Source organism: Centropristis striata, chromosome 11 (assembly GCF_030273125.1).
Source record: "Centropristis striata isolate RG_2023a ecotype Rhode Island chromosome 11, C.striata_1.0, whole genome shotgun sequence".
In the NCBI taxonomy this organism is placed as follows: domain Eukaryota; kingdom Metazoa; phylum Chordata; class Actinopteri; order Perciformes; family Serranidae; genus Centropristis; species Centropristis striata.
Genome location: NC_081527.1, coordinates 30,549,298 through 30,561,420, shown reverse-complemented (window position 1 = coordinate 30,561,420; position 12,123 = coordinate 30,549,298). Strand labels below are relative to the sequence as shown.

The window sequence follows — 12,123 nt, the reverse complement described above, 5'->3', positions numbered from 1 at the left end:
TTTTAAGAATTTGCCAACAACAACGCTCAATGTGACTTTAAAATTTTACTGTAATGTGATGTATTGTATTATTTCAGCCATTACAATTTATTGTTTTATAGAACCTATTTTGTCATGTATTCAAGGTTTTTTTTGTTTTAACATTGGTGGAGGAAGTATTTAAATCCACTGGAGGAGTCAGAGAGCGTTCTTTTTCGATAAAACGATGATGTACCAGATGTACCTTCTGGGATGCCACCAAGATAAATGAAACACAAAATGCCCTCTGGGGTCCTTTCCAGTGGATAACACGTTACAAAATGCCCTCTGGGGTTCTTTTTGTAGCAAAGAAATCATGACCAAATGCCTTCTAGGGGTCCTTTCCAGTAGAGAAAAGATAATAAAATGTCCTCTAGGGGTTCGTCACAGTAGAGAAAACATGATAAAAATGCACTCTAGAGTGAACTTCCAGTAGAGAAAACATGATAAAATGCACTCTAGGGTCCTTTCCAGTTTGCATCGCTCACCGAGGGATGCTGCTCATACACTCATGCACCTGTGGAATATGTTTTAACGATGCTCAGTGTGACTTTAAAAATGTTACTGTGTGATGTACTGTAATATTTTCAACCATTAGGATTTACTCTTTAGAATTTAACTTTTTTTCAACCTTTTGAATTTAACTGTAGGGTTTTTTTGTGGAAATCTCCTGCTTCAAGTTTTAACATCAGTGGAAGAAGTATTAAAATCCAGTTGAGGAGTCAGGGAGGGTTCTTTTTTGATTTTGAACAAGGGTTAAATAGTTTTTTCAGGGTAGGAGGATCTCATTGATTTTGCCTCACTTATCTGGTGGCCTTAGGGTTTTAATGGGTGATGTTTCAATTCCTCCAATGTTATGTTCTGGACAGAAACAATTAAAATGTGGATTATATGCCTTTCCAGAAGCATATAGTTCCAGACTTTTTCAAGTTTATTTTATTACAATGCTTACATGATTTTGTGTATGTTAAAAAAGTTATTGGTTACTTTAATCATTCCAAATGTTACAGGTCAAATGGATTGGTTGCTGGCAGTAAACTTAAAAGATTTAGGCTGTCTGAAGTGATCTTTTCTTGCATTGTGTGACTACAATTTAAGGGACAGGGTATAAAGTCCACAGCTTTTCTTGTGGAAAAATGTATTCCAACCTCCAGCCAAAGTTAATACGGCCTCAGTAGTCTGAGAGCTTAGCAAGTGGGCATCTTCCCAAAGAAAAGTAATCAACAACATGGGCATGTGAGCACTGTAGTACATCAGACTTGAAATCTTGCAATTTTCCCCTGCAAATGCCCACTGTTGTAAATATCAGTTTGCCATAGCAGATATAGTACATACATGACTATACCATCTAAAATAAAAGTATCAGCCTAAAAGGAAAGGTAAACCAACCCTCACTTATATACGTCTTTTAAACACTGTTATCCAATAATAAAGCAATCACACAATAAAACAAAAATATTTATTAGACACTCAGAAAAGACAGGAGTAGAAAAATAGCATGAAATCAACTCCAAACTTCTCTCTATTGTTTGAATACCTGTTTTCTTTTGTCATTCTTTCTTATTGCATGTTGATAAAATCCATGGGGCGTTTCATTAGCATGGTCACCTCCAGTTCCTCCCTCTCACTGAAGAACTGAGCCTTTCCCTCGTGGCTGTGGACCGGATGTGGGAGATGAAGACCAAGTTTACTGAAGAGAGGATAGAAGACAGGTTAGAAAGGAAGAGTGTGTATCTGAGAGAGGGGGATGTTAAGAGAGTAGCAATCAAAGCTCAGATCATGATGTGAACCCCTGATTAAAAAGGAAATCTGTGGAAACGGGAGCTTTTGGTCTGAACTGCTGCTGCTCCGTCTTGAGGGGATTAAAAATGAAAGAGAACATTTTCAAAGCATCCCTTACTATTTTGGCGTCCGTAGATCAAGGAACTTTTCTTTTATATCCAGGACCACATCTGTTGCTTTCGTGTCGGGTAGTTTGATTTTCACCTAAGAGTGGGATAAAGTCAACGTTGTTAATATTGTACACTGTACACAGATCAATCACCCTTTTTATTTAAAAAAGACATTGACTTTCCACTTATGTAATTTTCTCACTATTGGTAACATTTCTTTTAACTAATACAGTGTGTGAAAAATATTATATTAACATGGACGCTGTACTTTCATTTGAAAAGTCACTAGTATTTAAAAAAAATGTAATTAAATAAACAAACAACTTATACAGATTTCATAGGGGATAGTATCCAGATAATTGAATAACATAATAGCCAGGGGTATATCACACTAGATAAAAATATAATTTTAAAAAAACATACAGATAGTAAATGTATTGATAACCTTTTTGTTAGTTGATTTAGAAAATAGTTTAAATATTAAAAAGTCACTTTAGCTTTTAAATAAATGTTTGTGACGTGAAAATACAATATTTCTCTTTTTAACTACGCAGCAGAAAAAACAGAAACTAGTAATACTAAAATACAAGTAGAAAAAAATGCTAAAAGCTGTAAAAGTTTGAACATTTTTTTCCTTGAAAGATGTGTAATATTCTTTAATTAACTCTGATTTGATTTATCCTTATTCTGCCTTATCTGTGCTGCTCAAAAGTTTGGATTTATGCCCCTTGATATTTTATCAATAGTTGCAAAATGTTTTATTAGCTTTGTTGAGTCTGTGATGATCCAGTTCTTAAAATTAATTCTCCAAAACCTTGTGCTATCTTGCCAAATTGTGTGTCTCTTGCTGTCCCTGATCACATCCTCTGAGTATAAAAATCCTTTCATGGTCCATCAATTACCAGCATTGCTTCACAGCACATAGAGGATGGGTCCTTTCTGCTCAGGCCCAAGAACAGATCCTCTGTCCCCACACTCTGCTTCAGGATTATTTCATACCTAAACACAAAGGTTATATATTTACTGTATAATAATTTCACGTCACATTAGACAGAATCAATAGGGAACAACAATGAAAGGCAAGAAGCAGGCAGAAAGGAGCGTCAGCTGAGGTCATCGGAGAGCGGAAAATGTGCTATGTAATTGTGATAAATACTTCTCTGCAGGCTGGCTCGCCTCCTTCGTGCTTCTATAATTAGTTTATACTGCACAAGGGTCACCAAGGCAAGTAATAAATTATGATTAAATAAAGTTTTATAATCCGAAAGTGTTAAAGAGGTAAGGGGAGACACTACAGGTGAATGTGATATTTATTTAAACTTATAGATTTCACCCTGAAACTTCCCAAGGTTGTTATTCACATTAAGTTTTCTGAAACTGTATGTTTAGATATGCAAGTTAGGTGTGAACTCATTACAAGTGCATATATTTATATATATATAAGTCTCAAAAATGGATAAAGGAAATTCTAAAGTTATTATTACTTTTTGTTGATATGTTAGATTCAAAGTTTTTTACAGAAGGAAATTGGGATATCTCCTTTTATCATTTCATAATACTGTCAAAAACCATTAAAAATAAAAATAAAAAACAATTTTGTCATGTTTTTAGGAACAAAATGTTCTATAAATCAGGATATGAATGATATATAGACAAAATTGATCTACATATATTTTGTCTATATATAGACAAACCCCTCTTTAACAACCTTCAACAAGTTAGGGAATAAGTGAAAAAAACAAAAACAACTAATAATACTGAACCCTTTAAGAGTTAACTCTTTGGTGTTAGCGTGTGTGTGTGTGTGTGTGTGCGTGTGTGTGTGTGTGTGTGTGTGTGTGTGTGTGTGTTTTCTGCCCTGTGGTCTTACTCTGGCTGTGGCCGCGGGTCAGCAAGATCATCATACTGGGAACCCTCAGCCACCTCTTCCTCGCTCCATATATCTTTGTGGTTCTTCTTCATATAGGCAGTGGACGCTAAATAAACAGCAAAACAAACATGCAAATTCTGTTTGTGTAGTCATCCAGCCGCCTGAGGTACTATAATGACTTAGGGGTCTTTCTTTAGAGTTATGCATAAGAAATACAGAGCATTTCCTTTACAAATAAATGTATTATTATTACCTTCTTCATCTTTTCTGGGTTGGGGGCCAATGTGTCCAGGACCCAGCCGTGCACAAGCTGTCACATTCTGTTAAGATTAAATTATGTTATTGTAAGCAAGGTTTGTGGTGTACCTAATAAAGTGGCGCTGTGGTCTTCTGCTGCTGTAACCCATCTGCTTCAATGTTGGACATTTTGCGTGTTCAGAGATGGTCTTCTGCATAGCTAGGTTGTAATGAGCGGTTATTTGAGTTCCTGTTGCCTTTCTATCATCTCCAACCAGTCTGGTCATTCTCCTCTGACCTCTGGCCTCAACAAGGCATTTTGGCCCGCTTACTGGATATTTTCTCTTTCGGACCATTCTCCGTAAACCCTCAAGATGGTTGTTAGATCAGCAGACCAGCCTGTCTGGCACCAGCAACCATGCCACATTCAAAGTCACTTAAATCACCTTTCTTCCCCATTCTGATGCTCGCCTTGAACTCCAGCAGCTCGTCTTCACCATGTCTACAAGTCTAAATGTATTGAGTTGATGCCATGTGGTGAATAGCAGTGGTGGAATGCAACTACAGTTAACCCTATAAAGCCAAGTGTATCATATTAGATACAGTAATTTTTGAGACCTCTACATCATCAAAAACCTGATGTATACATGTGTTGAAGATAAACAAACTGAGCAACAAATTGCACAAAAATATCAGATGTAGCAAAAATGATATGCAGGTTCCACGAGTGGATCAGTTATTGCTGCATTACAAAACTTCATATCAGCTGATGTATGATGTTGTGTTATATGGAAAAAATATGTATTTTGCATGTTTGAGGGAAAAGGAAAAGTCAAAGTCTTAATAGGTTAAAAATGTTAGGTTTTATATGTTTTTGTTAGTTCAAGAAAAACAATCTGTGAGCAACAAATTGCACAAAAAGACCTGATGTATCAAATATGATACAAATTAGAATTCACATATGCAATTTATTTATTTTTTAAAATTCGTCAGCAGGTTAATAAGCACTCGGTTTAAAAAAAAAATAAAAAATTTCTGGCAATTATTTCATGGTTCAGGCTTTATAGGGTTAAGTATATTTACTCAAGTAATGTACTTGAAGGGTTTTTACTTGCAGTTTAGTTATATTGCTGTGTGGCATTATACTATTATTTTTTATTTACTTTTTTATGCTAGTACTTTTACTGAAGTTAGAGATCTGAATACTTTTCCCACTACTGATCAGATATTTGCGTTTTTGAGCAGAGGAATAAGTGTACATAGGCCAAATAAAGTGAGTTTATTTAAGACGTGTACAGTAACATTTACCATGTGTCTGAGGTAACAACAGACAGTCAGACTAAACTGTGATCAGAGTGTAAATAACTTACTTTACAGTCTTCATCATCATCATCCTGCTGGGTTGATAACAGGGCGGACAGAGCCTGTAGACTCTGGGCGGATGATACTCCAAGACACTCCATTCAGAAAACCACAAATCTAATTTTACCTTATTTTATAATCTTAAAAAGGCGACAATTATTTCTTTGAACAGAAACAGATTAAAAAGGGGAAACTAACATATCCAATGAAAACTAGCGTTAGCTGCTAGCTGATCGTTTGGAATGTTGCTGTTGACGCTTTCCGTTTCCTTGGAGACAACGAGGCTTCTGAGCTGCATGGAAACCAGTGACGTCACAGTGACGGGGAAGACCCGTAAGCTTAATTTAGTGGCGATTTATATAAACCCTCAAAAAAAGGTATATTAAATAAAAGAGGATACATTTCAAGCAAAATGTTTTAATAATTTTAACTGCCTTTTTATGTTTGTTTTTTTTACATTACATTCATATTAAATATTCTAATTTATGTTTAAACTGATTAATTTTCTTTTTATTGTAAATATGCACTCTGAATTTGGTGCATTCTGTTGTTATTTACACAGCCTTTTTATTTACCCAAGGCTGTAAAATCATAGTATAATTACTTAGCCTGATAATTACTGATGCATTAACAGGTAGCAGCTTAATAATATTGACTTTGGTTGAGGTCATTTAACTACTTTAGGCCTATATGATATCGCACACTGCACTTCATTAAGAGCAAACAATCATCTTCATATAAGTAATTTTAATATGTTATGTTTATTTTATTTTTAAAAACGGCAAAGTAGCTGTCAGGTGAAGGAAGTGAAATAACTATAAAATATTAAACGGTATATTTATAGTTCACTAAAAAAACAATCACTTATATTAAACCCGATCCAAAAAGGTTTTTGCTTGCAAGCGTAATAAAAGCGATTGTGAAAAGTCAACTGTAGTAGTCGTGTCCCTCCTCGGACACCGTAGTGCATGCATGGCTCGCAGTGATCATGTTGAAGGTGACAGGTAGTAGTGCAATGCCGGGAGCTCTAAGTTTGCTGCCGATCACCGTCTTCGCTGATGCCGGTGACGGAAACACCGAACCCATCGCCCCTCTGCTCCGGGACGAGCTGTCCCTGTACACCGCTCCTCCGCAGCACAAGTCCCGCTATGTGGAGCCTGAAGCGGATCAGCTGGAGCAGAGTGTCGCCTCCCTCAGGAAGTTAACAGAGCCTTACACGGAGTGGTGCGAGGGCACCTACAGCAAAATCAAACCCAAAGTTCAGAGGGTGGTCAAGTTCGGAACAGACACCTACGACTACTTTAAGAACCCGCCGAAGGACTTCTACCCGCGGGCAGGAGTTATCGGCTTCACCGGCGTCTTGGGGTTGTTTCTCGCCAGAGGCTCCCGGATTAAAAGGCTCCTCTACCCGGCGGGCCTGATGACCGTGAGCGCCTCCTTGTACTACCCGGAGCAGGCTGCGGCCATCGCAAAGTCAACCGGAGACTCCGTGTACGAGCGCGCCGTGCGGGGCTACGCTACCCTGGAGAAGATGGTGAAGCCTGGGAGCGACTCAGAGACTAAGCCATGAGGAACCCGGGGGGATTCTGTAACAACTCAATAAGCAATAAGAAATCAGCAGCACCTTTTTCTGTAGATTGACATGTGCTACATAGACAGGCTCTAATCTGTGTGACTTCCTCATGCCCACTTTTTGCACTAAGCTTCACATCTAACTCAGGCCGGGCATGGCCTGTCACGGGAGGTTTGCCACTTGAATGGTTTACCTCTGCTTCTGATTTGAATGTATATTTATGGAGAGTATTAATTTATTAGAATCAACTGCCTTGAAATAAAAAAAGTTGCTTTTATTAGACTGTCGTGTGTTCTGTCGTGCAATTTAGTTAATCAAAAGGAAAAAAATAATCAAGTACTTTAAGATTTTTAAAAAGTAAGCTGTATTATATCAAATTGAATATATTTAAATTTTGGACTAATGGTCACACAAAACAAGCAGTTAAAAGACATCTCAGGTTCTAATAAAAAAATTGTATGAACTTTGCTTTTTCTAATTTTTAATAATGCAAATGATGAATTGCTTAGTTGAAACAATAATAATAGTCAGTATTTGCGGCCAAAGATTAAGTTACACTTAAGTTCTGCCACAGGTTTGCAACTTGAATGATTTACCTCTGCTTCTGATTTGAATGTATATTTATGTAGATTAAAAGAAATAACTGTCATTAAATTAACAAGTGTCATGGATTGCTTCCTACATTTATTAAATCAAAAGTAATTAACTATGTTCAATCACTTTTCTTAGCAAAATTTGTAACTTGTGTAATTTGTAATTTGATTTCCTTGTATTAAAGTAAATATATTTACAAAACAAGCAGTCAAAAGACATCATCTCAGGCCCTAACAATTGTTATGAACACTTTTTTCTTTCTGATTTTTAATTAAACAAATGATTAGCTGAGGGAAAAAAATCTGTATTTGTAGCAATCATTGCACTTTCGAGGTTAACAGAGGCATATTGTCTAATATGTGGCACATGAACATTTATTAGCAAAACATTTTTTTTAATGTTCATTTGCCACTTATAAGAAACACCAAAGTTAAACTAATTACACTATTTCAAAAGGAAATACCTTGAACCCAAGGGCAAACATTGTATGACTGTTAAATGTCTTTATTCATCTCAGCCAAAAAAAAAAAAAAAGTGTACAAAAATTAAATATGAATCACTTCAATCCGCTCAGAGCAGCACCAGCTTTTCATTTAGAGCTATCTGAGCTTGGGTCAGGTTGGAGAGGTACGTCACCATCAACAGATCCTGCAACAACAAAACAGAGCATTTATAATATTAAAGTCCTATTCATAGTGACTTAATATGAGCTTATTCCTAAAATACACTCAGGATTCATCAACTGTGTTACAAGCAAACAAAGGTTAAGGATGCAAGGTCAGAGAGGCAGACTCCTGACTACAGATGTAAGGAGGCCTGTCATGATAACTATTTTTGTTTGACTAGATATTTTTCAGAAATTAAAAAGATCAAGAAATTATATTATTGTGATTTTAAGACCAATAAATTACAATAATTATTAAGATCAATTCACTTTTAATTCTTCAGAATAGTCAATCACAAATGTCATTAAAAAAAACCCTCAATATATAAAACAGAGCAGAAATTATTTTTAATTTCTGTTCATTAGGCTTAGGCACTGCGTCCAGGTCTTATAATAGTCAAACATCATGTTGGCTAAAGTGTTGCTGAAATGATTAAGTAAACAAACCCTCATGGAAACACAACGGGCGATATCAAGGTCAGCCAAAATGATCAGTCGTATATTATACGATAAGTCCATATTGTAATTATGGTGACAGGCCAAGATGTAACAACTACTCTTATGTTCCACAGGGAACTGTGTGTGCTGGACAAGTGCTAAGTAAAGAGACAAGTGGAGCCAGGAGAGCACTAAGAATAGGAAGCAAAGTGTAATTAAATGCTTCCTGTAATCAATGGGACTGTGCCAATGTGCTAAAAACAAGCTTGAGTACAGCACATAAATGAATGCTGGAAGGCTGGAGTAGATTAACTAAATACAAAGAGGCATTGGTAGTGATTAGAAAAAGTGATTTGTCTAAGATATTATGCAATTTTTTGGCAGATGAAGACCACTTACGTTGATGTTCGAATTGAGCATGTTTTCAAAGTCCTCGGCTGAGATGGTGGGCACCTTGTTGACCAGATCCATCAGGAAGCGGCCCACGCTGTTATCTGCTGCCACTTTACCAGACTGGGAAAGATCGAACAGCATTAGCTTTGAAGCCGACATGATTACCTCACAAATGATCTCTAGAGACAAAGCAGACTGATTCAAAGCACAACAGCTGGATGATCGCCAGGAAAACAGATAGCATAGAGCACTGCTTTATCATTTTCTACATATGGAAACTATCATATCATATATGATACTCACCAACACATCCTCAATGTATGCGAGCATGGTGGTCAGCATGTCCTGCACCCTGGCTGCAGAGCCAGCCACCTGGGACAGATCAGAGGTCAGCCCCTTGGTGCGAGTGGGAAGAATACGTGTCCTCTGCAGAAGGTCCACTGGAACAACAAGATGGGATTGTTAAAGTACAGTACCACAATTAAAAAAAGATTAAATCACAGGCAGTATCTAAGTTAACTTCCCATTTACATGCACACCATTAAAATCTTTTTAGACAATTAATATATTTCTCAGATTCACAAATCATAAAAAAAAACCTTCACAATCACCTTCCTGTCTGGACACCTTTCTGACAAAAAGCGATTTGAAATAGGGTCAAATTCCAAATGTGCTACACACAATTTGTTTCTCTACAACTGAATTCTGTTGTGGGGAAACAGCTCGAAAAAGCTCACGTGTTTACAAACAAGCTGTATAATAAAAAGAGTTCATCACTTCAATGCACACATTATTTCAGCCAAAAGAAGATCAATGGATGGAGCCAAAACAATGTATATTCAAAACCTTTCCAAAGCATTTTGTTGATACAAAAACATTTCCATGCCCTAATTTTACAATTTTCCGAGGATTTTTTTTGACAGTGTGAACCCTGAATCATCTTCATTTGTTGTTGGTATTCTTACCGCCTATCCTCTCGGTGTCGTAGTAGACGTACTTGACGGTCAGAGGGGTGAACATCACACCCACCGTCTTTCCTGGCACACCCATCTGTGCACTGTGTAGGAGATACACAAGCAAATCAAACACGTATTCTAAAGCTGTGGCTGATAACACAAACAGAGCGTGTATGACAAGAAGATCTGCCAACCTGACGTAGGCGCGGATGCTCATCTTGCCGCTCTGCAGTGCTGTGTCCATGGTCAGGTGAATGGGGTTGGTGGCCTCGCGACTGTAGTACTCATGAATGAGCACTGAGTGTTCTGTGATGTCAAAGCCTGTGGCATACCTAAGAGGACAAAATCACTGTAGTGAGACAAAAGTTCTTCCAATTACTATTCTTGGAATTACAAATTTGGTTAACTGACGCACCATCCGATGATGACCTCAGTGGGTGACACCCTCTTGTGGAGCTCGTACATGTTCTTTGCAAACTCCATGTCCACAGCAACCTGTTGGCAAAGATGCATGACTCAGCTTTGTTCAATTTCTTCAATGCTTATATACAACTGCTACCACTTCTATCCTACAAGAATATATCTCACTTGTGAAGATCTACAGGAGTAAGTAAAGAGGAGTAACTTTGCAGAACAACCCATGGTCCCAACAGTAAACTTCATCATTTAACAGGACATATATTTCTTCTGCAGGTCAAGATCATGTAGAATATTTTTTTGGGAATTCCAATGAAGCACCTTGTAACACTAAGACTTTAGATTTTAAATATATACTATATATATATATTGTTGCCAGGTGTCATTCTCATAAAAAATCAGAGTTAAGAGTCAGGTCCAAGTTCTTGGTTGAGCTTTCTAAAAAAAAAAAAAGTAAAGAAGTATTTATTCATGTCTTGCATCTGTATAGTTTATTTACAATTGAGACTGATAAATTATAATTTATGCAAGTGTTCACCAGTACAATAATGAGTGTACATTAAATATATGTTAACATGAGTTTAACAACATACCTCATCTTCAGACTCATTGTGGGGGACAGAGAAGCAGTTGGTCACCTCGATGGAGTGCTTGTCAACAGTTCCTGGGAGGGGTATATGTTACAAATGAGGCGTTATTATTTAGCTAGAAAACAAAAAGGTACCATTCATTTTCGAACAATACAAATGTGTCAATACACTGTGAATGTGACCAAACATGGCTACCTTAAATTTCATCTTTCAAGAGACTCAAAATAAGATAAAGTAAAATGTTCTGAGGCTGAGTTTCTAATTTGTAATCTAACTCCTCTTCTTTTTTTTTAATTCAAGGGTATGAGACTATATTAAATGTAATTAAAACATAGGTTACTAAATTTAAAACAGAACAAATGAAACCTTAACTTATTCTCCTCTAATAATTGCAAAATCCAGTACATAAACATGTGTTGAGGATCACCATGAAAGCAAAGAAAACTTCAGAAATAACCAATAATAAATCAGCATTGAAATAAAAACAAAAACAAGGAAAGACAAAACATTCAGTCTGATTTTTAAATTGTACAAACACATTCAAAGCTCCTAATTTAACACTTAAAATTAAAGCACAACGGTTCAAACAAGAGGCAGGAGGCTAAATTATGACGAATCATCAGCAACGGCTACATCAGCGTAAATAACAACATTGTATTCGTATTGTCATGTAATATTAGTATAGTATTTAATCAGATAAAGCTATATGGATTGGTAAACAGTAAAGTTTCAATCTGTGGGATTACTTGAGCGAACAACCAGCTGTTACAAGAGATGCTGCTAGTTAGCTGTTTTGGCTAACGTTAGCCAGATGTAGCTCCGGATAGCGTCAACTGAACTGAACCAGGCTAACATGCGTTAGCAGTGAAGCTAACATTAGCATCCATCCGTCGCTTGTTTCATCTGTAAGCTGTCCGCCCAACAAATACGCCAAATTTCAGCTTACCCAAAATGGTCCCGATCACACGACTCGCCCCTTCATTTCTCCGCTCGTAAGAGTCGCAGATAGAAGCGAGAACGACGGGGTGAATCTTCACCACTGGCCCGTACACCGACATCTTGGAAAAGGAGGACCGACGACCACCGGCCCGGTGAACACATATAGCACCATGTATATCT

The 12,123-nt window shown here is 37.0% G+C and overlaps 3 protein-coding genes across 3 annotated transcripts; 1 reads left to right on the top strand and 2 right to left on the bottom strand.

Annotated features, from left to right (window-relative positions):
• Positions 1–1,316: 1,316 nt before the first annotated feature.
• Positions 1,317–5,672, bottom strand: dnaaf6 (dynein axonemal assembly factor 6). The gene is made up of 6 exons (XM_059345222.1): positions 5,388–5,672; positions 4,034–4,100; positions 3,781–3,886; positions 2,813–2,909; positions 1,919–2,004; positions 1,317–1,708 (listed from the first exon to the last, which is right to left on the bottom strand). The coding sequence occupies exons 1-6, from the start codon at positions 5,478–5,480 to the stop codon at positions 1,579–1,581; spliced, it is 579 nt and encodes a 192-aa protein (XP_059201205.1). The 5' UTR covers positions 5,481–5,672; the 3' UTR covers positions 1,317–1,578.
• Positions 5,673–6,286: 614 nt separating this feature from the next.
• On the top strand, positions 6,287–7,621 carry LOC131980910 (MICOS complex subunit MIC26-like). Its single transcript, XM_059345221.1, has one exon. It carries the CDS (start codon positions 6,368–6,370, stop codon positions 6,947–6,949), a length of 582 nt encoding a protein of 193 aa, XP_059201204.1. The 5' UTR covers positions 6,287–6,367; the 3' UTR covers positions 6,950–7,621.
• Positions 7,622–8,025: 404 nt separating this feature from the next.
• On the bottom strand, positions 8,026–12,102 carry eif3f (eukaryotic translation initiation factor 3, subunit F). Its single transcript, XM_059345220.1, has 8 exons — positions 11,951–12,102; positions 11,008–11,078; positions 10,413–10,492; positions 10,192–10,329; positions 10,007–10,098; positions 9,345–9,481; positions 9,048–9,161; positions 8,026–8,194 (listed from the first exon to the last, which is right to left on the bottom strand). The coding sequence occupies exons 1-8, from the start codon at positions 12,060–12,062 to the stop codon at positions 8,117–8,119; spliced, it is 822 nt and encodes a 273-aa protein (XP_059201203.1). The 5' UTR covers positions 12,063–12,102; the 3' UTR covers positions 8,026–8,116.
• Between the last annotated feature and the right edge of the window lie 21 nt (positions 12,103–12,123).

Coding starts and splice junctions, on each gene's coding strand:
- dnaaf6 (XM_059345222.1), bottom strand. CDS start 5,480: ATGGAGTGTCTTGGAGTATCATCCGCCCAGAGTCTACAGGCTCTGTCC. Junction 4,101..5,387: donor ATGATGATGAAGACTGTAAA/GTAAGTTATTTA, acceptor TAATCTTAACAG/AATGTGACAGCTTGTGCACG. Junction 2,005..2,812: donor TGTGCTGTGAAGCAATGCTG/GTAATTGATGGA, acceptor TCCCACTCTTAG/GTGAAAATCAAACTACCCGA.
- LOC131980910 (XM_059345221.1), top strand. CDS start 6,368: ATGTTGAAGGTGACAGGTAGTAGTGCAATGCCGGGAGCTCTAAGTTTG.
- eif3f (XM_059345220.1), bottom strand. CDS start 12,062: ATGTCGGTGTACGGGCCAGTGGTGAAGATTCACCCCGTCGTTCTCGCT. Junction 11,079..11,950: donor TGTGATCGGGACCATTTTGG/GTAAGCTGAAAT, acceptor TACCCCTCCCAG/GAACTGTTGACAAGCACTCC. Junction 10,493..11,007: donor ACAATGAGTCTGAAGATGAG/GTATGTTGTTAA, acceptor CTTTGCCAACAG/GTTGCTGTGGACATGGAGTT.